Source organism: Macaca thibetana, chromosome 6 (assembly GCF_024542745.1).
Source record: "Macaca thibetana thibetana isolate TM-01 chromosome 6, ASM2454274v1, whole genome shotgun sequence".
NCBI classification, from domain to species: domain Eukaryota; kingdom Metazoa; phylum Chordata; class Mammalia; order Primates; family Cercopithecidae; genus Macaca; species Macaca thibetana.
In genome coordinates this window covers 124,165,299-124,192,163 of record NC_065583.1, presented here as the reverse complement: position 1 = coordinate 124,192,163, position 26,865 = coordinate 124,165,299, and the positions used below count along the sequence as shown (strand labels likewise).

General features: G+C 37.3%; 1 protein-coding gene across 3 annotated transcripts in view; it reads left to right on the top strand.

The window, feature by feature from the left end:
• DDX4 (DEAD-box helicase 4) overlaps window positions 1–26,865 on the top strand; it is an 81,930-nt gene that overhangs the window by 54,734 nt on the left and 331 nt on the right. For all 3 annotated transcript variants that reach the window (XM_050795131.1, XM_050795132.1, XM_050795130.1), the window contains 11 exons: window positions 582–629; window positions 732–779; window positions 1,017–1,159; window positions 1,800–1,952; window positions 3,130–3,284; window positions 5,776–5,905; window positions 8,206–8,372; window positions 14,041–14,186; window positions 23,953–24,052; window positions 25,220–25,490; window positions 25,632–25,742. In XM_050795131.1, coding sequence (XP_050651088.1) covers window positions 582–629; window positions 732–779; window positions 1,017–1,159; window positions 1,800–1,952; window positions 3,130–3,284; window positions 5,776–5,905; window positions 8,206–8,372; window positions 14,041–14,186; window positions 23,953–24,052; window positions 25,220–25,490; window positions 25,632–25,742 — 1,472 coding nt within the window. The remainder of the gene's footprint in view (window positions 1–581; window positions 630–731; window positions 780–1,016; window positions 1,160–1,799; window positions 1,953–3,129; window positions 3,285–5,775; window positions 5,906–8,205; window positions 8,373–14,040; window positions 14,187–23,952; window positions 24,053–25,219; window positions 25,491–25,631; window positions 25,743–26,865) is intronic.

Below are 26,865 nucleotides of genomic sequence, written 5' to 3'. Positions count from 1 at the left end.
CCCTAATAAAAACCCTGGGTACTAAGTCTCTAATGAGCTTCTGAGTCTCTAATACTCTTCTCTGGTAGAGTTTACATGTGTTGTCACAGCTCATTGCTGGGAGAACTAAGCACATCCTGTGTAACTGCAGTAGAAGACACTTGGAAACTTGTGCCTGGTTTTCTCTGGGTCTATGCACCTTTTTTTTCTGCTGATTGTACTCCCTATTTTTTCACTAATAAATGATAAGTGTGACTGTATTGAGTCTGGTGAGTCCTCCTAGCAATTATTGAACTGGGGATGGTCTTGGGGACACCCCCCAACACAGGTTCTTTTAGAAAATACATTCCTTTGCTGATTAGGAAAGAAATATAACAGCTTAAACAAAATGTAGTGATATGTAATAGTCTCATCTACGTAAAATCATTTTGAATACTACAGAAACTAAAAAGGTACAAGATTCTATTTAATTGTCTCAACTATTTGTAAGAAGGGAATTTAAAGTTTTTTAGAACTTGTTCTCTTTGAAGACAAGCAACGAAAATAAAGATGTGCACAACCTTGCATCTTGACCAGTTGTCACTTATGAATTTGTTTAACAGGTGGTTACAAAGGTTTAAATGAAGAAGTAATAACAGGCTCTGGAAAGAGTAAGTTTTCCTGAAACAAGGTATTTAATTTTTGTAGTGAGAGTTCTTTTACCCTTCAATTTTAAAAAAAATGTATATCTTTTTTATTTGATCCTCTTTAAGATTCTTGGAAGTCAGAAGCAGAAGGAGGAGAAAGTAGTGATACTCAAGGTATATTAACGTTTATGTGACTCACACGGGAGTATATTGTGTTTTAATAAAAATGCTTAAGTATTTTACTTAAAAACAAAGTTATCTTTTAAAAATTTGAGCAGTGAAAACTTTAAAGGTAAGCAGTGGGAAGTTCCATAGTATTTAAAATTTGATCTTGTCAATTTTTGTCTATTTTCTCTTATATTTTCTTTTAGTCTCTGTAACGTACGTTATGTTTTTAATTTAAATTCCAAGGACCAAAAGTGACCTACATACCGCCGCCTCCACCTGAGGATGAGGACTCCATCTTTGCACATTATCAGACAGGCATAAACTTTGATAAATACGACACTATTCTTGTGGAAGTGTCTGGACATGATGCACCACCAGCCATTCTGGTCAGTGAATTAATTGTTTCTGTATTGGCTGTGTAGCGAACTTTACTTTTAAAATACATTATATAGTTTGTAAAGCTGATATCAACACACAAATTTCACCTCTCATATCTAAGGTCTTAGGTTGGAAATTTAGAGTGATGTCTTACCATCTACAATAGAATTAATTGCTATGTCAAAAGAGAGTAATAGATTTCATCCCTACTCCCTATACCAGGATGAGAATTTTATTTAAACTTCCTTAATATAATACTTTTCCTAGTGATTCAAGATGTTTCCCCAAGATTGTGAGAAAGTGTGTCTTAGGGCAGTGATTTTTCTGAGAGGGGGAGCCCTCTGTCTCCTATTGATAATCATACTTAGAACAAGCCATTACTAGCAGAATTCTTCATATCTCATAGGTTTTAAGGGGGCAGGAAAAATGTTTTAAAACCACCATTTGTGGGGAATACTTTCTGATTCTGTCAAATCATATTATAATATACAGGCTTTGAATATTTGAGTGGGGGCATGTTACTAAAGTCACTTTAGTATATAAAGTAGAATTAAACAGAACTTGGAAAGTAGCTTGAATGAAATATGCTTATAAATGATCTGCATATGATATATAGAATGTAATCACTGCTTTTTTTTAAATTTTCAGACTTTTGAAGAAGCTAATCTCTGTCAGACACTGAATAACAACATTGCTAAAGCTGGTTATACTAAGCTTACTCCTGTGCAAAAATACAGTATTCCTATCATACTTGCAGGACGAGATTTGATGGCTTGTGCTCAAACAGGGTCTGGGAAGACTGTAAGTCTTCCCCACATGTCCAAACTGTTAGGTTTTTTGAGCTTTGGTTCTTCCTTAGTAACTTGGTTTCTTCTTTTGAGTAGAAGGTTTGTAGATGGTTTCAGTGACCTGTCATAAGTATTGATGGTTTTGCTTCTGATTTTTATTAGGATTTGTGTACTTCTAAAGAAAGAATTCTGAACTATTTCTAGGGTAGTGTTGCAGTCCATAGATGTTTAATCTTTTCTGTGTGCAGCTCTTTCTGAAGCATGGTAGTATCTAAAACAAAGTGTCTGAAAGTCGAAGCAGAGATCATAAAACAGTGAGAGAGGGAGAAAGTAATTTCTGTATTATAGCTGGTACACTCTTGAAGTCAAAAGATAAAGAATGAGAAACAGTTACATGCATTGTGCATGATTCCTTAGTATTCAGTGACCTCAGGTTATGCTAATTATAAAAGAAGTCTGATGAGACCAGGTTGGTTTTAGGACTAATCTGGGAAATTTGTGTGTTAATTACGACTCCATGAGATGAGACTCTTATTTCTATGATCATAGAGTCCATGAGGTCATACTATTTTAGTCTTAATAAGCCTTCATAGTAGAATTGTAAGGAAATATAGGTATTATATAACAGCTGATGAGAGTGTTACATATGGTATTGGAGGTGAAGTTTAGCAAGTGTCTTATTTGCTTAAATGAGAAAACTCTAGCACAAAATTTCTGTTGCCAGATGTAACTTCAGTAAGGGTAATGTGTTCAGTAATACAAATGATGATTTCTAAGTTTTTGCTCTGTAGACCACTTTTGTCATCCATTCTGAATGATGATTTTATGACCTCAAAAGGACTACTTAGAGTAATTGTTCACTGTAATGATTTGCAGCAATTACATTTATTATTTTCCTCTATAAATAGGCTAATGTTGTTGATCTGTTTAGAATTCATGGGTATGCTTTTAAAAATACACTGAAAAAATTTGATAGGGTAGATTAGTTTTACCAAATTTTATATTGTATAATAGCATAAAGACCTAAATGTTAAGAACACATTGAAATGAAATTTGTTTTCATTTTTCATCTTAAATTTCCCAGTAGGATGGAAGTAGAGTCTAAAGGCTATAAGGACAAGAGGATTAGCTTTCCATAGGGATAAAAGTGATGTGCTATAAGTTTGTAAAGTAGGCAACTTAACTTCTAGGCGGCTTTTCTCCTCCCAATTTTGGCTCATATGATGCATGATGGAATAACTGCCAGTCGTTTTAAAGAGTTGCAGGAACCAGAGTGTATTATTGTAGCACCAACTCGAGAATTGGTCAACCAGATTTATTTGGAAGCCAGAAAATTTTCTTTTGGGTAAGTACATCAGAATGCTACTCACAAAATAGTTTTCTCTTTAGAGATTTTTTTCCCCTCACTTTTGGAAGAACTCAGTAATAATGCACTCATGTAATTTTTAGCATTACTTAAAGTATACTTTTTTATTATCTTGTTTATGGAATCCTTTTTATTTTTAAAAAGAAACATGCTTATTAAAAATTAGGTTAATAGGTTGGACTTGGTGGCTCATGACTATGAGCTCATGACTGGGCTTTGTGAGGCCGAGGCAGGAGGACTGCTTGAGGCCAGGAGATCGAGACCAGCCAGGGTAACATGGTGAGACCCCGTCTCTACAAAAAATAAAATAACTAGCCAGCATGTGGTAATACACACCTGTTGTCCTAGGAGCTTAGGAGGTTGAGGTAGGAGGATTGTTTGAGTCCAGGAGTTTGAGGCTGCAGTGAACTGTGATTCCACCACCACACTCAGCAAGACGCTGTCTCTAAAAAAGTAGAATTTTAATTTAAAAAACAGATAATACTAGAAGTAGAAAATAGTGAACATACTGGTATTATTTCTTGGTAGTTTTTAATGTATATTTAAAAATGAACTCAGGGTATTCTAATAATTTCCTATTCTTTTACATAAAACTTTATAATACAGAAAATGCTTATTGCATAATGAGAACTGATTTTTAATGACTTTTAAATTGCCCATGTGCATACATTTTATTTCTCTATTCTGGGATATTTAGGTTCTTTCTAACTTGGGGCTATTGTAAACAGAATTGCAATGTATATCTTGCTACATAGTTTTTCTGTTTTGGCTGGATATGATGGCTTATACCTGTAATCCTAGCACTTTGGAAGGCCAAAATACAAAAATTAGCCAGGTGTAGTGGTGCCCCCCTGTAGTCCCAGCTACTCGGGAGCCTGAGAGATGGGAGAATTACCCGAGCCTGGGAGGTCGAGGCTACAGTGAGCTGTGATTGCGCCATTGCCCTCCAGCCTAGATGACAGACCTTGACTTAAAAAAAAAAAAGAAAAAGTTTTCTATTTTAAGTATTTTCTTAGAATAGAGTTTTATCAGTTTTAATGTTAAAGAGCAGGAACTTATTTTAAAGCTTGCAATTAATGTGTATTTGTGCCTGCAGTGTATCAGAAGTCCAATTTCAGTATACCTTTTGCCAACATTTAGTTATTGCTGTCTGACAAACTCCCTTAAAACATAATAGTTGCTTTCAATAATAAACATTTACTGTCTCACCATTTGGGGGGCTTAGGAATTGGGGAACAGCTTGGCTTAGCTGGGCCCTTCTGCGTTAAGAGTTTCTTATGAGATTGTAGACAAGATGTCAACCAATCCTGGTTGACAAGATTGTCAACCAGACAAGATATCAAGCCAGTCATCTGAGGGCTTCACTGGATCTCTCCATAGGGATGCATGATTAAATGGCACTGACTTCCCCTAGATTGAGTGATCAGTAAGAAGAAAGAGGTGGCTGTAATAGCTTTTATGAAATAGTCCCAGAAGTCACACATTGTCATTCTGCCACATTGTAAGAAGCAAGCCACTAAGTTTGACCCCACTCAGGAGTGGCTATTATAATTGGAACTAGTGCAAAATTGAAAGTGCAGGTCCTTTGTTGTAAAATTATTACAAATTTCAGGGCAGCGACAGCAGAGCATTAAATGAAGCACAGGGTTCTTCTAAACTTGGAACTCTGTGTGACTGGACAGGTTGCACACTCATGAGGCTAGCCTTGCCCACACTGAAGGGGAAAGGTAGAATCCATATTTGAAGGAAGGAATATATTGAAGAATTTGTATATGTATGTTAAAACCACCACAGGTGATTTTATTTTTTTTCCATGCTTGTCAAAATCACTTTAATATCAAACCTGATAGATCTTTTGGAAAAACATGTGGATTGCTTATTTCAATGTTTATATCTTGCTAATCCTCATGTACCATGTTGCTTTCAGGCTTTTAAATCAAGTAAAAGGTCTCGGAAATCACCACTAAATAACTTACTCATGTAATGAAGTACCACCTGTTCCCCCAAAAGTATTGTAATTTTTAAAAAATCAAGTAAAATATCACATTTTTTTTTTGTTTTTTTAGGTGGAGACTCGCTGTGTTGCCCAGGCTGGAGTAGAGTGGCAGGATCTCCGCTTACTGCAACCTCTGCATCCTGGGTTCAAGCGATTCTCCTGCCTCAGCCACTGAGTAGCTGGGATTACAGGCACATGCTACCATGCTTGGCCAATTTTTTGCATTTTTAGTAGAGACTGGATTTCACCATGTTGGCCAGGCTGGTCTCAAACTCCTGACCTCAGGTGATCTGCCTGCCTTGGCCTCCCAAAGTACTGGGATTACAGGCATGAGTCACTGCACCCAGCCATAATTTAATATTTTTTTAGATAGTTGAACGTTTTTTCTTTTTGGATTTTGTTTTATATCTTGTTAGAAACAGATGCCTAATTTTTAAATAACTAGAAAGTAACATTTAGTTTTCTTGTTAATAGGACTTGTGTAAGAGCTGTTGTTATATACGGGGGAACCCAGCTGGGGCATTCAATTCGACAAATAGTACAAGGCTGTAATATATTATGTGCTACTCCTGGAAGACTGATGGATATCATAGGCAAAGAAAAGGTACGCCATATAGGAATAACGAAGTTGTGAGATTGATCTTTTTTTTTTGGTATGGGAAAAGGAAAGAATGAGGTAAAGACAGATGTATTTACTAGAGCACCATTTGTGTGTTAGCCTCCATCACATTCATTGAATGCATTCTTTTTTTTTTTCAGACGGAGTCTCGCTCTGTCGCCCAGGCTGGAGTGCAGTGGCCGGATCTCAGCTCACTGCAAGCTCCGCCTCCCGGGTTCATGCCATTCTCCTGCCTCAGCCTCCCGAGTAGCTGGGACTACAGGCGCCCGCCACCTTGCCCAGCTAGTTTTTTGTATTTTTAGTGGAGACGGGTTTCACCGTGTTAGCCAGGATGGTCTCGATCTCCCGACTTCGTGATCCGCCCGCCTCGGCCTCCCAGAGTGCTGGGATTACAGGCGTGAGCCACCGCGCCCGGCCTGAATGCATTCTTATATAATTCTCAAGATAATCGCAACAGGGAATAGTGTTTTCTAATTTATACTCGGGAAAACAAACTCATTGAGATTATGTAATTTATTTTTAAAATCCCTTAGTTAGCTCTAGTAAGTATAGAGCTAATGTTAGAATCTGGGTCTGGTTCCAGAATCCATATTCTATGTCCCACTACGCTGGGGGAAAAATGTAGTTAATAACTTTTTATCTGGTTTCATACATGTCTTGGGGAAATAGTTTTTCTCATGTAAGAAAAACTACATTGATGCCTTTGTGGCATCAATAATTCTGTCTCCTGTGTAAGCATGGGAATGATATTAACCAGGATTGTTAATTTTCTAAATCTTTAAAAAGATTTTAGGGCCATGTACTTATTTAGGAATTCATATACCATATTTTTACATCTCTAAATCAGTACTTTCAGTTCACCTTAATGAACCAGATACACTTTTAAAAATCTCTTTAAAGGGTCCTTCTGAGTTAAGAGTCTTTTCTTTTTTATTTTTTTCTGAGACAAAGTCTTGCTCAGTCACCCAGGCTGGAGTGCAGTGGCGCGATCTCAGCTCACTGCAAGCTCTACCTCCCGGGTTCACGCCATTCTCCTGCCTCAGCCTCCGGAGTAACTGGGACTACAGGTGCCTGCCACCACGCCTGGCTAATTTTTTTTGTATTTTTAGTAGAGACAGGGTTTCACCATGTTAGCCAGGATGGTCTCGATCTCCTGACCTTGTGATCCACCTGCCTCCCTCAGCCTCCCAAAGTGCTGGGATTGCAGGCATGAGCCACTGTGCCTGGCCGCGTTAAGAGTCTTTTTAATCCCTCTGGGTTACTCAAAAAAATGTTATTTCTGCATAAACACGCATTTCTTAGTATACTTATTAAAAGGACCCAGAGATGTCTACCTTACTTTCTTGCTAACTTCTTCATAGTGGTACCAAAATCACTTTGCAAGTGTGTTCTTCTGTCTATAGTAAAAGATGTTCATGTGAAGGTAAGAGGTTCCTGATTGTTCCCGAGTGATTAGAGGATGGATAATTTACTAAGGATTTAAAGATGTTAGAAAAAATTTTACCAGTTAGAAGATATTTGAATATGTCATGCTGTTAGGATATTTTCTTTCTTACATTAGAGTCTAACTTTATGAGATACTATAATCCAGATCTGTATTGTCCAATATAGTAACCACTAGCCACATGTAACAATTTAAGAATGATAAAAATTCAGTTCCACAGTCACAGTAGCCACGTTTCAAGTGCTTAATAGCTAGCTACTTTTGGCTAATGACTGACATGTTAAACAGTGCAGATAGGCTGGGTGCGGTGGCTCACGCCTGTAATCCCAGCACTTTGGGAAGCTGAGACGGGAATATCACGAGGTCGGGAGATAGAGACCATCCTGGTTAACACGGTGAAACCCTGTCTCTACTAAAAATACAAACAAAAAAAATTAGCCGAGCATGGTGGGAGGCTGAGGCAGGAGAATCACTTGAACCCAGGAGGCAGAGGTTGCAGTGAGCTGAGCTTGTGCCACTGTACTCCAGCCTGGGCAACAGAGCAAGACTCTGTCTCAAAAAAAAAAAGGTGCAGTTAATAGAACTTTTAAGTAATTGTAGAAAGTTTTATTGCACAGTGTTGATCTAGACATTTGGTTTCTTTTAGACTTAATTTTAAAAATCCTTTATAACAGAAAATTGAACTGAAATATACAGTAATATCTAAGCATAACAATTCTCATTTTATACACCGATTTGTAGTCTTTGTTCTTCACAGTATTTTAACAGTTGAAATTGTGGAGAATAGTTTAATATAAACTAATATGCATTTTCTCTTTTACCTTTGAAAATATCCTTAAAGATTGGTCTCAAACAGATCAAATATTTAGTTTTGGATGAAGCTGATCGCATGTTGGATATGGGTTTTGGTCCAGAAATGAAGAAGTTAATTTCTTGCCCAGGAATGCCATCAAAGGAACAGCGCCAAACCCTTATGTTCAGTGCAACTTTTCCAGAGGAAATTCAAAGGTTAAGTTTTTTTCTTAAAAATAATTTGGTTATATACATACTTTTATCAAAGTGGAAGCAATGTGAATATCCTATTTTTAGAGATTTGTCTTTAAGATTTTTATATAGGTAGTTTAAAAAGTAGATGTATTTCTAAAATGTTTACCACATTTTCCATTGTTTCTTACCTTTATTCCTGGCTTTATGTTAACATCACATTTTATTTAAGAAGTGTGTGTGTGTGTGTGTGTGTGTGTGTGTGTGTTGCATAGAATGCAGCTAGGGTTTAATAAGTGCTTACTAAATGAAGTTATTTTTATTATTATGCCTTCTTTTCAAACCTAAATGTATAGGATTTGGGAGAACTGAGGCTTTGGTAGAAAATTCATATACCAATTATTGGCAGATATTTGAAGATCATGTTATATACCATGTGGTCTAGTGAATTCAGAGATTAGGGTGACACATCCCTACTGGAATGGTGACTCTTTTTCCTGCCAGCCCCTTGTCTCAAGGAGCCAGAAGTACCCATGCAACAACAGAAGCTTATACAGATGGTCCTGTGGTTCAACGTATGATTTTATGATTTTTCAACTTTGTAATGGTTTATCGTAGGTATTAATTACATTTTTGACTTAAGATATTTTGGACTTACAATAGGTTTATCAGGATGTTAACCCTGTTGTAAGTGGGGAACTATCTGTAATTCAGCAGGACTCTTGCTATTTTCTCTAGTGGAACTGTTTTCTCTTTGGGAACCAAGACCTCAAAACCTATAGAACGTAAAGTTGGTGGACAAGAAGGGATGGGAAGCATAGATTTCCCAAGTGGGTCATTGAGAGTGATGGTAGGTGGGCCTGTATTGCTTGCTTTCCTGGATTCCCAGACTCATGCACCATATATGGATATTTGATTTGAAGAATTACTGTGTTGTGTTGGATAATGCCCTATCTTCATAAAGAGTTGCCTCCAAACTGGCCCTTGAACTTTTTTTTCTGTAGACAGTTCCAATGTTCTCTCAGGTTGGCAGTTTCTGAGTGATGCGGTATATATTATCTGTGAATCCTATGGTTATGGGCCTGTCCCAATGCCTCTTTTGCTTTAAAGTTGGTCCCCTGGTTTGATAGAATGTTACATGGGATCCTGTGCTAGTATATCAAACATTCCCAAGCCCTTGAATAGTGGTGCTGGCTATTGATCTATTTGTTATATGGTAAATCTTTGTGTAAAGTTAGGAAGAGTTCTTTATTGAAGGAAAATAGAACTCATAAGACAGCATTAGGTCAATTGGCAGGATATTTTTCTTTCTTAGTGATACACAAAACAATCATTTCTTAACAGTTGAATAGTATTTCCTTTCCTTTCCTTTCCTTTCTCCTTTCCTTTCTCCTTTGCTTTCTCCTTTGCTTTCTCCTTTGCTTTCTCCTTTGCTTTCTCCTTTGCTTTCTCCTTTCCTTTCTCCTTTCCTTTTTCCTTTCCTTTCTTTCTTTCTTTTTTTTTTTTCATTTGAGACGAAGTCTTGCTCAGTTGCCCAGGCTGGAGTGAAATGGTGCAGTCTCGGCTCACTGAAACCTCCATCTCCTGGGTTCAAGCGATTCTCCTGCCTCAGCCACCCGAGTAGCTTGGATTACAGGCGCCTGCCACCATGCCTGGTTAATTTTTTTTTTTTTTTTTTTTTTTGTATTTTTAGTAGAGATGGAGTTTCACCATGTTGGCCAGGCTGGTCTCGGAATCCTGACCTCAGGTGATCTGCCCGTCTCGGCCTCCCAAAGTGCTGGGATTAACAGGCATGAGCCACCGCACCCTGCCCTGGATAGTATTTTCAATTGGAGATGGGATATTTGCATTCCCACCATTTTCTTTGGTAACTATCTAATTAGCAGCCTGACTCTTTTTAGATTTACCCTGAAATGGGAAAGTATTTGTATGTTGACCACCCAAAATGGCAAACGTGTACTACTGTCAGTAATACTTGTTGAGGATCTTTTGTGAATCATATTTGATTATAAGCTTTGGGGATATATGTTAAACAAAATAAGCTCCTATCTGACCTTGGGTTGTTTACATTCTTTGCTTCCTGACTCTTCCTCAATTGCTTCATTGTCTACTCTTAAATGTTACCAGTTGCCCATCATTCTGTGCAGTCCTTTTCTCATTCTGCATATTCCCTGAGTTATGGTATATCCGTTCCCTTGGCTTCTAGTTATACCTGTAACTCTGCCATGGCTTCTAGTTATACCTGTAACTCTCCCAGATTTCTTCCCTGTATTCCTAATCTCTCTCTGTAGCCCCAGACTTTTTTTTTTTTTTTTTTGGAGACAGAGTTTCGCTCTTGTTGTCCAGGCTAGAGTACAATGGCACAATCTCAGCTCACTACAACCACCGCCTCCAGGGTTCAAGTGATTCTGCCTCAGCCTCCCCAGTGGCTGGGATTATAGGCATGTACCACCACATCTGGCTAATTTTTTATTTTTAGTAGAGATGAGGTTTCTCCGTGTTGGTCAGGCTGGTCTTGAACTCCTGACCTCAGGTGATCCGCCCGCCTCGGCCTCCCAAAGTGCTGAGATTGTAAGTGTGAGCCACCACACCCGGCCCAGACTTTCAAATTTAACTTCTTGGGGTGTTTTTTCTCTCAGATGAATAACTAGTAACTCACGTTCATGTCCAAAATAGAATGCAATTTTTCTTCAGCTCCCTTTTTCCAGTTTTCTTTATTCTGGTTATTGGCATCGTGATCTTTTGAAGCCAGAAATTTTTGAATCATGGTGATTCTTCTCTCACAGTCTTTTAACTCTGCTTTTAAAAATACTCAACTTGGGCCAGGCGCGGTAGCTCATTCCTATAATCCCAGCACTTTGGGGAGGCTAAGGTGGGAGGAGCATTGGAGCCTAGAAGTTCAGGCCCAGCCTGGGCAACATAGTGAGACCCTGTCTATGTAAAAAAAAATTAATTAGCTGGGTGTGGTGACATGCACCGGTAGGTTCAGCTACTCAGGAGGCTAAAGTGGGAGGATGTCTTGAGCCCGGGAAGTTGAGGCTGCAGTGACCCATGGTTGTGCCACTATACTCTGGCCTGGGCAACAGAGTAAGACCCTGTCTCAGTACAACGTGGCAGTGATATTAGGGTTCTCCAGAAGGACAGAACCAATAATATATATAGATATAAAAGGAAGTTTATTAGGGAAAATTGGCTCACACAATCACAAGGTAAAGTCCCATGATAGGCTATCTGCAAGCTGCAGAAGAGAGAAACCAGCAGTGGCTTAGTCCAAGTCTGAAAGCCTCAAAACCAAGGAAGCTGATAGATCCCCCAAGAAGCCGCTGGTGCAAGTCCCAGAGTTCAAAGTCTGAAGAACCTGGAGTATGATGTCCAAGGGCAAGAGGAGCAGAAGCAAGCATCCAGCATGGGAAGAAGAAAGAGAGCCGGAAGACTCAGCAAGCAAAGTTACCCCACCTTCTCCTGCCTACGTCGTTGTAACTGCGCCGGTAGCCAACTGGGTGGTGTCCACCCACATTTAGGGTGGGCTTTCTTCTCCCAGTCTACCAACTGAAATGTCAGTCTCCTCTGGTAGCACCCTCAGAGACACATCCAGAAACAGTTTTTCACTGACCATCTAGGCATCCCTCAATCCAGTCAAGTTGACACCAAGTATTAACCATTACAGCAGTAATCTCTAAAATATTTCATATCTGTTAGCTTCTTCTCTATTTCCCACCTTAATTTAGGTCCTTATCAGTTTTGCCCTGCTCACTGGAAGTGGCTTTTTAACCTGTCTCCCTGCTTCTAGTGTCACTTCTGCATTAGTGGCAATGCCAAAATAAAGTCTGATTCTTTTAGACATTTATTTAAAATAAACCTTCCCATATCTTTCCATCTTCATAGACTGATTTTTAAACTCTTTAACACATGACAATCTCAGGCTTACCTGCTACTTTCTTACCTGGAGTCGTGTGTTTCTAGTCTACTAGAGCTATTTCCTCTTGGCTGAGAAAGCTGAATTTTACTTTTCTCATTATTTGTGCTTGTTTCTTCTTTCCTTCTGCATAGAATGCCTTTCCCCAATCGTTAGTGTTCCACATTCTTGCCTGCTGCTTCCCTAGATGAAGCTTCAAACCTGAAGACCTTTTTTTTTTTTTTTTTTTTTTTTTTTTTCCGAGATACGGTCTCACTCTTGTTGCTCAGGCTGGAGTTCAGAGGCACAATCATGGTTCACTGCCACCTCGACCTCCATGACTGAAGCCATCCTAGGCCCACCTCAGCCTTCTGGGTAGCTGGGACTACAGGTGTGCGCATACGTACCTGGCTAATTTTTTATTTTTTGTAGATTTGGGGTTTCACCATGTTGGCCAGAATGGTCTCAAACTCCTGGACTCAAGTGATCCACATGCCTTGGCCTTCCAAAGTGCTAGGATTATAGGCATGAGCCACTGTGCCCCACCTCAAACTTGAGGCTTTTTCTAAATCATTTCATCCATTTCCTGCCAGTGTATCTTGTGAAAGAAACTATTTAAGTCACTTTGTACATTTCTTGGAACATAGTGTTCAGTAAACATTATTCTAACACTAAAATTGTAAGTTTTTAAATATATCTTTCCTACTTGATGTGATGACCTCATAGGCTAATGTTCATCTTTCTACTCCCAGTACCTTGTACACATGACACAAAACACTCTGTAGTTTTAGTGAATGAAAAGAATGATGGAGAATTTCAGATGATTTTAACTTTTGTGCCTGGGTGAGAGAGTGACTCTAAAAGAAGGCAAAAAAAAACTTTGCTTTTATGATAAGAGATGAAGTAAGGAGAAAGAAGAAGCAGTGATTTATTAAGATTCTGGATATGCTGAATTTGAGCTATTTTCATGAAGGAGCCAGCTGGTAAATAAGGGACTGCTACATAGGAGGGAGAAGCATTGAAGAGAGATTTGAACCTCCCCATTTATCCCTAAAAACTCATCTTTCTCATTAGCAACTTTGTCCACTCCCCCATGTTTCTATGTGATCTAAAGCAAGACTTCTCAGTTGCATGCTGATAGTGAGTTAACTATGTGTCAAGATATTGATACCCTTAACCTTTGGGGCAGGCACCTATCCTGATTCCACTGTGTCCCTGGGCCTTTCATCCTGTCTCACTTGTTTTGCCCAATTGTGCCTTGCAAATACTACTTTCTATGTGTGTCATGACATAGAGAGCACTGACCTAAGATCTGGTTTGCTTGAAATCATTCATTTGAAGTAGAGTAATTTAATAGTTAATATTTTCAGAAAACAACTAATAATAGCATACATAAAAACAATGAGTGGAGAACAGAATTTGTGCCTTAGGCTTACATTTCAGTTTTTACTAAAAAATAATTCCTGCTTATTGCAGTTTATTTGTTTTAGTTCATGCTTTTTTTAAGTGTTATACACATATTTTATATAGTTTTGCGTGGATAGCAAATCCACTTGTAATTACCATATACATACTGTGACAAACTTTTTCTCTAGTAGTTACGTATTTTGCAAAATCCTAATATTTTATACTGATCTTTCAAAATAGTACTTGGGTGATATAAGTAACCAACCATCTTATAGCTGTCGTAATCTGCTGTCTGATTAATATTGAGATAACACCTACAGGAATTCAGTGGATATTATGGATACTAATGGAGAAGAGGATAAGTTAAAGAATAATCTTTTGTTTTTCAAGGTTGGCTGCAGAGTTTTTAAAGTCGAATTATCTGTTTGTTGCTGTTGGACAAGTGGGTGGAGCATGTAGAGATGTTCAGCAGACCGTTCTCCAAGTTGGCCAGTTCTCAAAAAGAGAAAAACTTGTTGAAATTCTACGAAACATAGGTATCTTATGTTGATACATTTTTTGTCATGGTTTTTTTTAATGAGTAATTTTAAAAAATCACTAAAGAATTGTTTGGTCTGACTTTTAATAAGTTTGTTTGAATTCCCTCTCCCTCTAAAGCTCTTTTATAAAAAATTTTATGATTCAGTTTTCTGGGTAAATTATATAAAAATACAGGCCTTTCTCCACCATTAAGTTTGAAAATAGGAAGGATTTGAGACTGCGTTTTAACTATTCCACCAGAAGTATATCTATTTTTTGTTTTAGGAAACTAGAAAGGCTTAGTAGTGACACATGTTTACATCACACTATTACTCCATCAAAAGCAGATTGTTTTTCTGTTTCTGGTTCCTAGTTCTTGCTTCCTAAGGCTTCCCAAATTCATAGATTTGAATAACTTTTTAGCTAAAAGGGGCTTAAGATCTAGTTGTCTTCCTTCGCAATATCTGTGGGAAATTTTTTTTCTCCTCTACTCCCCCAATCAATTTTTATTTTTATTTTATTATTTTTTTAGAGACATGGTCTCACTTTGTTGCCTGGCCTGAAATAATTTTGTAGTCATAGTTCACGGCAGCCTCAAACTCCTGGCCTCAAGCAATCCTCCCACCTCAGCTTCCCAAGTAGCTAGGACTATAGGCATGCACCACCATGCCTGGCTAATTCTTTATTATTTTTTTGTAGAGATAGAGGTCTCACTGTTGACCAGGCTGGTCTTGAACTGTTGGCCTCGATCCTCCTACCTTGTCCTCCCAAAGTGCTGAGGTTACAGCCATGAGCCACTGTACTCACCCCAATTTTACTTTTTATTATTTTTATTTTTTTGAGGCGGAGCCTTCCTTTATTGCCAGGGCTGGAGTGCAGTAGGTGACCACGGCTCATTGCAGCCTCAAGCTCCCAGGCTTAAGCAGTTCTCCCACGTCAGTCTCCTGAGTAGCTGAGACTACAAGCATGCACCACCATGCCCAGCCAGTTTTTTAGTTTTTGTAGACATGGGGTTTTTACCATGTTGCCCAGGCTGGTTTTGAACTCCTGGGCTCAAGTGATCCACTCACACTGGCCTTCCAAAGTGCTGGAATTACAGGCGTAAGCTGCCATTCCTGGCCCAATTTTTATTTTTGAAGTCTTGTTTTTTTAGTTTGGTTGTTTAAGATAGCCTTATTTTGAGACTGGAAACAAAAATTTTAAATATGTTCATTTTAATACCTTCGGATTACCTCACAGGCTAGATCTACTTATATGTTATACTTTCCCCATCCACACCCTCCATTTTAGTACTTGCGTTTCAGCTTGAATGTCAGTGTTGAGACAGAGGAGTGTGAAGGTGGCTCATCTTTTAATTTCCAATAATGAGCAAGAAGAAAAAATGGAAAGGTGACTTTAAAAGCACTTACAGGCTTCTAGTCTTTAGTTTGTGCTGAGTTTTATAAAAACTTTTAAAAACCAAAATACTCATCTTAAGTTTGAGAAATTTTATTGGTTGGCTTCATCAAGTGTTTCATAATATACACTGATAGCATATAAAAATAATAATAGCTATGGGCCACATACCATTCTAATTATTGTACATGTGTTAGCTCATTTAATTCCCAAAACAACCTTATGAAGTAGATTTTGTCATTATCCCCATTTTAGGGATGAAGAAACAAATATAGAGAGGTCAAGTAACTAGCCCACCATAAGTCGATGCTGCTAATGCAGAAGAGATGAGCACTACATGGTTTGCTGAAGTTAGAATGTATTTCTAATATAGGCACCTTAAGATTTTTTTTTTTTTTCCTGAGATGGAGTCTCGCTCTGTCGCCCAGGCTGGAGTGCAGTAGCATGATCTCAGCTCACTGCAACCTCCGCCTCCCAGGTTCAAGCGATTCTCCTGCCTCAGCCTCCCGAGTAGCTGGGACTAGAGAGGCACCCACCACCACGCCCGGCTAATTTTTCTGTATTTTTAGTAGAGATAAGGTTTCACCGTGTTAGCCAGGATGGTCTTGATCTCCTGACCTCGTGATCTGCCCACCTCGGCCTTCCAGAGTGCTGGGATTACAGGCATGAGCCACTGCGCCCGGCCAAGATTTTTTAATATATGAGTTTGTGGGATAAAGTTTATTTTGCAAATAATCCAAAAGGAGAGTTTTTCAGAAGTACTGGTTTGCCCTTGAGAAAAGATCAATGTATTATATATGAGCACTATTGATATACTTCTGTATTATTTAAGCTGTGAAAGATTTTTTTGTTTTAGTGTTCATAGTTGATAACTTTTTAACTTTGCATGTAATATCCATCTAGTATATCCTCAAATTATACAAATTTTTGTTCATATAATTTATCTCTTTTTCTACTCTTTCACTTAATTATGCTATTTTTTTCCTTTTTCCTTTAAATATATAGGTTTATTTTAGAGTAGTATAGCCAAACTGCCTTTTTCATAATTTTAAGTCAACATGGATCAAAGAATTTATTGAGCTCTTTAGTTACCAAAGGAACCAGTAAGATGTTACAGCTAGTCAAAAGGAGAATTCAAAAAATACATGTATGTTTAGGCCAAGCTTGTCCAACCCACAGCCCACAGGCCATATGCAGCCCAGGATAGCTTTGAATGTGGTTCAATGCAAATTCATAACCTTTCTTAAAACATGATGAGTTTTTTTGTTTGTTTGTTTGTTTTGTTGTTTTTTTAGCTCATCAGCTATCAGTAGTGTTAGCATATTTTATGTGTGACCCAAGACAATTCTCCTAATGTGGCCCAGGGAAGCCAAAAGATTGGACACCCCTGGTTTAGGCAATTAGGAATGCTAAAATTAACTTAGAGATAGATGTAAAACTGGTCATTATTCAAATGCAATAATCAATTACATTTCAGGGGAAAAGTTTATTTGCATTTTTACTGAGAATCATTGGCATTGCTGTCAATTGCAACAGTTATGAAAAAGACTATAGAAGGCACAAAGAGTGTGCTAGACAGTGATCTTTTTTGCTTACTTCAAATTCTTCCATAATGTTTTCTGACAGCCTATATCTACCTCATGACCATAATAATCTCAGAGAGAGTCTTGATGACAAGAAGTTTGGTCTTATGTTTGGCTTGCTTATTGGCATGGGTGCAGCAAGATTGTTCATTAACAATAAATAGGCCTCCTTCAGTTTGTTTTGCAAATCTAGAGCCGTACAGTATTGACTTTTACTAAAGTCACAAAATTAACTTTTGTCTGGAAGTTTTCATAAGGAATGTCAGATTGAACTTTAAAAATCCTTGATTATTTGCTATCTATGGGATAGGAAACTAAGTCTCAGAAACTCTCTCTACTAGGTTTCACCTGCAGTAGGTATACATTGGAGTGAATCTCACTCTACTAAAGGTCCCCCATATTTCCTGTGGTTCATGTCCTGTCAGGAAGTGTATGGCTTTCCTTAAAATCTCCAAGACTGGGCCGTGTAAGACAAGCACCAGGCCAGCTTATATGGGAGGTCTTTGTAGGCACTGATTCCATAGGGAAAGCCAACCTTTATTCCTTAAAAAAAGTATCTGGTTGTACCTACTATGCCGTTTTCAAATATGAAATCCAGGTGAGATGTCAGTTGCACAGGTAACTTGTCCACTTATATCTTGGTTAAAGGAGGCAGACAGATTCTTATTTAACTGTTGCAGATAACTACCATGAAAAGTAAGGAGACTTAGTTAAGAAATCTGAATTTGGGTTGGGATGGGGTGTCAGTGAGATGCAAGGTCAGATACGATTTTAGAATGTTTGATTTTAGTTTACAAAAGCAGTCTACTAAAATGTGTAGATGACAGCTAGCTTAAGAGGACAAAAAGCTTCTTCATATATCCAGAAAATAGAATATTAAAATAATATTAACAGTATTGCCAACACATGACCACAGAGAGATTTTCTCCATCAGCTCATTCAGTCCTTATGTAATTCTTACTTCATTGTATATGTTAGGGATCAGCTTGCATGATTCTGTCTGTTTCTAGAAGGACTAGTCCTGGAAATCTCACTCAGTCCAGTGATAGGGTCTAAAAGTTGTCAAAGCAGTCAACTTTAGAACCTTCTACCCAAGACTGTTCTTTGAAGTATTAATAGTTCTTCACAAGGCTTGGAGTCTCTCCTTTAGGACATAGACTCTGATCTATATAGCTTACAGCGCAGCCTTTGGGCAAGCATCTAAAGAAGACAAAAGCTGTCTGAAGATGACAGATTTAATGATCATGGTAAATTTGTTACCGGTAATTGTTAAATATCAAGGGTCTGAGGAGGGTTCATAATAAGAATAATGCTACTGATAAAATTTTTTCTATGACATGCAAAATAAAGGTAATAAAGCCATTCAAAAAAATACTAGGCAAAACATCTGATTAAGCCTATTTTCAAAGAAGAAACCTATTTATGAAAATGGGCAGATGTAATTTTTCATATCAAGAATATAAAGTAAATAGACCTAGTAGTATAATTATGAAAATTGTTTTTACCTCACAGACCTCTTTAGAGGATCTTGGAGACTCTGGGAAAGACTTACTTTGTCATGAAGTGTCAGTTTGTTCCAGAACATTGAAAAAGCACAATGAAAGACAAAATGGGAACTGAGTTCACCTGTAGATGTAGAAATAGGGTCCAGACATTTATATTTTTACAGAATGCCATGTGTAAGTCTGACGTACATCCCTAGTGAAGAACCACTGGAGAAGATGCTAGATTCAAGTTAGGAAAGAAGTAAGGTTATAGACGTTTAAAAGTGAAATTATAATGGGCAGCGCTGTACTGTTGGCATCAGGCAGCGTACCTTCAGGACTTTGATAAAGATAGGGAAACTCCATAGAGTTACTTTATAGAATTTTGAACAGTGTTTCTCCTGAGGGTAAAAACATACTTTGGATGGTGAGGGTATTTACAAATCATGAGGGACTCCCATAAAGCATACATTAAAAAAAAAAAAAAATACAGGCCGAATATCCCTTATCCAAAATGGTTGAGACCAGAAGTGTTTCAGATTTTTTTTTTTTTTTTTTTTGGAGATGGAGTTTCACTCTTGTCTCTCAGGTTAGAGTGCGACTGCGTTATCTTGGCTCACAGCAACCTCCACCTCCTGGGTTGAAGCGATTCTCCTGCCTCAGCTTCCTGAGTAGCTGGGATTTCAGGCACCTGCCATCACGCCCAGCTAATTTTTGTATTTTTAGTAGAGATCGGGTTTCACCACGTTGGCTAGGCTGATCTCAAACTCCTGACCTCAGGTGATCCACCTGCCTTGGCCTCTCAAAGTGCTGGAATTACAGGTGTGAGCCACCACACCTGGCCATGTTTCAGATTTTTTTTTTTTTATTAACTTTTGGAATATTTGCAGTATGTTTGTCACTTGATCATCCCTAATCCAAAACTCTGAAATGCTCCAGTGAGCGTTTCCTTTGAGCATCATGTCAGTACTCAAAAAATTTGGGATTTTGGATTTTCAAGTTAGGAATGCTGAACCTGTATTAATATGTATTAATATTTTACGTATTCTCTTTAATCTTGGAAAAGTGTAGTCTTTTCTGGTTTGACAACTCTTACCATACAACTCTTAAATAGTAATACATTTAAAAAATAGTAATTTCTAGAATCCCTTGTGTTATAAGGTGAAATAATAAACCTTTGTGCTTTTCTTGGGGCTCTCTCTGAGAAATCTCAAAAGTTTTCTAGGTGAATTTCTCCTTCTAAATTTATAATTTGATCTTAAAAAGACAGAAGGAGTTGTCAGAGGAGAGTTGAATATTTGTAGGATTCGTGGGTATGAGAGAAACTATTTGGTTATCAATTTAATTGAAGTGACAATAAAACATTTAGAAGTGAACATAGAAATTAACATGGTTGTAAATAACCACAGCTGTTTCATAAATAGGGAACCTTCTCTCTTTAGTCTTTTTTTCTTCTTTTTTTCCCCCTCTTTAGTCTTTTTTTTTTTTTTTTTTTTGAAACAATCAGACCTAATAAAGTCAACAGAATCTCTGCGATCTAGGCTGATTACAAGGAGGGTAAAGAATAACTTTTTATCCAGTGTAGTGGCTCTGAGGAAAAAAAAACTCCTCATATTATAAGTGAAAGCATTAAACAGTAAATCAAGAAAGTAATTCCATCAAAACTGAGTGACCTTTGCTAAAATGTTAACACCTTTAATAGCTTATTTTGACCCAAGTGTTGTAAATCAAAGCAGATAAAATTTAGTTTCCAAGTTTTATCTTTCATTGTGCTTTTTCAATGTTCTGGAACAAACTGACATTTTAGGACAAAATGTGTCTCCCCCAGATTCTCTAAGATCCTCTAATGGGGTCTGCAAGGTAAAAATAATTTTCATAATTATTCTAAGAATTATTTTAATATGCAAATATTGTTCAAATAATTATTTAAAGGTTATCTAGGCGTTAATTTTTAATATGGTAAATATCAAAACACACACAGAAAACTCCAGGATTGTCAATGTTTTGTGAGTTTAAAGGTGACAGAGACCAAAATGTTTGAAAGCCACTAAACTACTTTTTTTCCTTGAAACGAAAGCAATTACAGTTTTTATTTCTGTCACTGTTATTCCTGGCGTAGTTGCAATCACTTATGTTAATTACATCTTTTAATTATAGTAACTTCTATTTCATAAAGGAAATTGGGAGCAGGGAGATGGGAAACTGGGAGATGTCATACACAAGCATTGTCTACTGTTTTCAGTTACCTGAAGATTTTGGAAATTACCTTCAAGATGATATTTTTCAAAACAAAAATACTATTGAATAAATGACTAAATTTAGTTGAACACAGATTTCCATTTTCATACTCTTAAACATCATGGAAGAATAATACTAGCTTATTTTGCTGGTAAACCTCTATACATTAGGAAAAACAAACCCAAGTAAAATAAGTGTGTTAAATTTAACACTGATAATGGGGAAAAGATTTTTTTTTTTTCTTTTTAAAGCAAAGGTGTTAGTCTCATTTACCAAAGATTTCACTTAATTATGTGAACTTGGATTCTTAAAATGTTTCTGATACTTGTAATAAGTTTTTTCAAAAGTTTAATATAGTTTATATTTTTCAAAAGTTTAGAGCATTACAAGTTCAATTTCTTTACTTTCTGATATTTTAGGAATATTTACCTCGATAACATTTCTATTCATCTTTATAAACAAATTTGAATAGACTTCCTTTAAGAGACTTTGTAATTTAATGTGTTAATACTTCTATAGGGGCTGGGCGCAGTGGCTCACGCCTGTAATCCCAGCACTTTGAGAGGCTGAGGTGGGCGGATCACAAGGTCAGGAGACTGAGAGAGACCATCCTGGCTAACACGGTGAAACCTCTCTCTACTAAAAATACAAAAAAAATAAGCCGGGCGTGGTGGTGGGCGCCTGTAGTCCCAGCTACTCGGGAGGCTGAGGCAGGAGAATGGCGTGAATCCAGGAGGCAGAGCTTGTAGTGAGCCAAGATTGCGCCACTGCACTCCAGCCTGGGCGACAGAGCGAGACTCCATCTCAAAAAAAAAAAAAAAAAAAAAAAAAAACTTCTGTAGGATATTCACAACTGATTTCACATAATGATAAAACCCTTTCTGAATTACAGGCACATAGATAACTTATAGCCTCAGTTCCACCACGTCAGCCACATATCAGGAGTGAACACAGAAATACAAAAATTTATGATCAAATAACTAAAGCCAGAATTATTTATATTCTTAGTTGATTTTGACTCACGGGGCAAATACATACAGAAATAGACCAACGAAATTGATTCTCTATCATTTTTCACCCAACAGAGATCATCAGATAGTCTTATAAAGCTAAATTTGCAGTCATTGCTGCCACTAATGGGAAATAGCTCATTGTCTGACCTAGAACAAATACAAAATTAGTAGGGAAAAACTAGAGAAATAGAATCAGCAGAGTTAAATTTTTATTGCTACTTGCAGTTCACACTGGGAACCAAGGAAAGACAAGACCAGGGCTTGAGCTGCTCAGCAGTGCTATGTATGTGGCTCTGTCAGATGAATCCGTTTTAGCCTTGGGCGTCTTGTTGGATGACCTCTGGAACTGTTGAAACATAATTTTTAATAAAACATAAAATCATCATTCTGAAATAAATGTAAAAGGACCATGATTCAAAGATTTAACTCATTGTTAAGGGAACCAGTTAGCATTTTGATTTTGCTATTAAATTATAATCTAATTTACTATTAGATGATTTTGGTCATCTAATAGATATCTAAAGCTTAAATATCATCTCTAAATGATTTTTTCCTGTAGTCTTCCTGTATCAATTAATGTTAGTTCCATTTTTCCAGTTGCTCAAACAGAAAATCTTGGAGTCACTCTTGATTTCTTCCTCAAACTATACGTCTCATCTGTTAGCAAAATCCTCTTGTACCATCAAATTATATGTAGAATCCTTTAAATCCTCAGTTAAAGATCAGATCATGTTACTTCTCTGCTCGAAACCCCATGTTTTCCCTTCTTAGAGTAAAAACGTTCTTTCGGTAGCCATCAAGGCCCTTTATGATATGGCCTCCATTACCTCTCTGACTTTATCTCCTATTGCTCTCCCTACTCCAGCCACACTTGGCCCATTACTCTTCCTCATATATACCAGGTAGACTTCTGCCTCATGGCCTTTGTACTTGCTGTTCCCTCTGCCCAGGATGTAGAGGCCACATTAGGATCTCTTTTCTGTTTGATGAGTATAAGAACACCCATTTCTCAGAGGCTTAGACTTGTCTTTCCCTCTTCCTTAAGCTCTTTTCCTAGATACCTGCACAGTTCACTATCTTTATTAAATCTTTACTAAGATACCATCTAATTGGGATATCTAAAGTAGGCCTGTCTAATAAGCCTATCTTAAAGTATCTAAAGTAATCATCTCTGGACCTTTTATCTTACTGATTTTTTCCTTTTTAGTACTAAATGCGTAATATGTATTTGCCTCCCCATAGTGAAAGCAGGAGCTTTTATTTCTGTATATCCAACAGAAACATTGACAGGCATTTGGTAGGCACTCAATATTTGCTGAATAAATGATGTGAGCTGACAGAGAAATGGGGAGAGTGATTATGAACACTAATACATTTGTATATGCTTTAAAGCTATAAATTATCTTTCTTCTCTAACATTTTATAGGGAAATTCCCTGTGTGGGAAAATATCTGGCCCATGCTTGAATTTCTACTGGTTAAATATTTTAAGAAACAAATATTCCTTAACAAGTTAAGACCCTGGGATAAGGCTGTCATTTAATTTTTTAATCTGTAAAATATTTTGGGAATGAAGGGATTTGAATTAGAGATAATGTTTGGAACACTGATTATATAGAATTAAGCAGCCCCAGGTCAGATGCCACTATTGTAAACACCTCGGGCAATCACGGGAGAATGACAGATTGGATTATCTTGAGAGGTAGAGAGCAAAAATCATTTATAGAGTGAGGGAAATGGAGGGGAGGAAAGGACTAAGATGATTTTATACTACTAAGAGTTGGCAGGCAGATATGACTTACCTTTCCCTAAGGTTCTACTTCTTGTGTTGGCCTGGGAGGAGGAAGGACGAGCTAATTTTTTAAATCCCTAAACTAGCAAAACAGTCCTTGTGTCTTTGACATCCATTCTAGAATTAGAGTCCCTCTCATGTACCAAGTCCGGCTGTGGTGCTGGTAATAAATACAGTGGCGGACAAAGTTTCCTGTTCAAGCACTGCCTCCTACCCCTGCTTTATTTTTCATTTCCTGATTTTGAAGTTTGACTATTAATAATTTCATCTGTCTTGTAGGGGATGAAAGAACTATGGTCTTTGTTGAAACTAAGAAAAAAGCAGATTTTATTGCAACTTTTCTTTGTCAAGAAAAAATATCAACTACAAGTATTCATGGGTGAGTAGATGAATATAATTTCTTATTGGGGAATGACTTCTATTTGGTATTTAAGAAACATCAGTTTATATAACTAATATGATACAATCCTAGGATTGGGATTCAGAATTCTCTCAGATCTAAACTGTTATTGTCCTTTATATGAGGAAAGGGGTAATACCCAGGAGTACTAAACTAGTATTTTTCGTCTTCATTCTTAGTTTTTAGAACTAAGCGGTTGTGGTGGGTAAGATAAAGGTCTGCCTTAGATAGCCTCAATATAAGAAGCGGAAACTTCTCAAGAGATCTCACTTAAGGATCTCTGGCCCCATATCAAGTTTTTCCTTTGCTAAATGTAATCTTTCTTAGGCCTTTTTAAAATTGGAGTGCTTTAAAATGTCATATTAATACAGTTTTATTGGCACTTTATTAGTAGATCCTAAAATATTGCATAGTATATGGTATTCTGAAATTATACTTTAAAAATATATTTTTAAGCAAGCCTTCTAATCAAGTAGTTGTATATTTTATGTTAAGGCTATAAAGCATAGAGATTATAATAGGATTTGATTTTTGTCAGACTTGAGTTTGTATTCTGTCTCTACATATTAGTTGTTACTTTACCTCATTTGCAAATGGAGATAATTTTTGCAACTCAAAGTATTATTGTGAGGATTAAATAAAATGGTAGCTTGGAAGGAATTAGTATACTACTTGGTATATAAGAAGTGAACATTAATGTTAAATGCTGCTATTCTTTTTTTTTTTTTTTTTTTTTTTTTTTTTTTTTTTTTTGAGATGGAGTCTCGCGCAGTTGCCCAGGCTGGAGTGCAATGGCACGATCTCGGCTCACTGTAACCTCTGCCCCTCCGGGTTCAAGTGATTCTCCTGCCTCAGCCTCCCGAGTAGCTGGGATTACAGGTGCATGCCACCACGCCCAGCTAATTTTTTGTATCTTTAATAGAGATGGGGTTTCACCATGTTGGCCAGGCTGGTCTAGATCTCCTGACCTTGTGATCTACCTGCTTCAGCCTCCCAAAGTGCTGGGATTACAGGTGTGAGCCACCGTGCCCAGCCAAATGCTGCTATTCTTACTATTATTAAAAAGAAATTTGTATGTTGAACTTTAATGATTCACTTTAATGATTTTAAGAGTGGTTCTAATAACATGCTTTCTTTTCTTTCAAGTGATCGGGAACAGAGAGAGCGGGAGCAAGCTCTTGGAGATTTTCGCTGTGGGAAGTGCCCAGTTCTTGTTGCTACTTCAGTAGCTGCCAGAGGGCTGGATATTGAAAATGTGCAACATGTTATCAATTTTGATCTTCCTTCTACCATTGATGAATATGTTCATCGAATTGGGCGTACTGGTCGTTGTGGGAATACTGGCAGAGCTATTTCCTTTTTTGATCTTGAATCGGATAACCACTTAGCACAGCCTCTAGTAAAAGTATTGACAGATGTAAGTTAAACTTCTAAAATGGAATGGATAGTTTTCTTACTTCGTTGTTGAAAGTAGACATTTTATGCATATATATATAACAAGTAAACTTTTCTAATCTTTAAGACTTTATGTTGCATATGAAGTCAATTTTTTTTAAAGGCTCAACAGGATGTTCCTGCATGGTTGGAAGAAATTGCCTTTAGTACATACATTCCTGGCTTCAGCGGTAGTACGAGAGGAAACGTGTTTGCATCAGTTGATACTAGAAAGGTTAGTAGAAGGGAAGAATTCAGAACTTATCTTCTGGTTACTCTTTGTAAATGTTGTGCTTAATATTGTGATGTAACTATAATATTTAATAATCAAGCCTGGAAGGTAGCTACTTTATTATTTCATTAACATTTTATGTATATACATATTTTTGGTTTTAAAGGTCAGGAATTAACCTTGAGATTTATGCCTAAACAGTCTCCTTTCCCAGATTTTAAATTTTAATTTGGAATCTTTTAAATTTCTGATGGAATTATTTTTGAATTCTGACATTAATAATTAATATAAAATACAGGACCTATTGGGGTTACAAGCCTTTTATTTTCTTTTTTTTTTTTTTTTTTTTGAGATAGTGTCTGGCTCTGTTGTCCAGGCTGGAGTGCAGTGGCATGATCTTGGCTCACTGCAACCTCCGCCTCCCAGGTTCAAGCAAGTCTCGTGCCTCAGCCTCCAGTATATCTGGGATTAAAGGCATGTGCCACCATGCTCAGCTGGGGTGTGTGTGTGTGTGTGTGTGTGTGTGTGTGTGTGTAATAGAGACAGGATTGTGTGTGTGTGTGTGTGTGTGTGTTTAATAGAGACAGGATTGTGTGTGTGTGTGTGTGTGTGTTAGAGACAGGATTGTGTGTGTGTGTGTGTGTGTGTGTGTTTAATAGAGACAGGATTGTGTGTGTGTGTGTGTGTGTGTGTGTGTGTGTGTGTGTTTTTAATAGAGACAGGATTTCACCATGTTGGCCAGGCTGGTCTCAAACTCCTGGCCTCAAGTGATCCACCTGCTTCAGCCTCCAAGTCAGGTTTTTATAGACTGAGCACCACCTTTATATAGAAACAATGAACATGCTAATTAAATATTTATGCTGATTCATTGAGTGTAGTGCATTAAGTTTCCCCCACTTGTCAAAAACTATTGACTTAAAAAATATTTTTATTGAAACATTTTGTGCAATTTAGACTTCCTGGTTTGACATGAGCCTTTTTTTCAGGTGAATCAGATTTAGTGAGAATGAAGTTCTTTGTGTATTTGGGGAAGACATGATAGATACTTTGAGTCCTTGCTCTCAGTCTGAGTGATGTAACTTTAAAGCTGTCATAAAATTAAATGTTTGTTTCTTTTTTTTTTTTT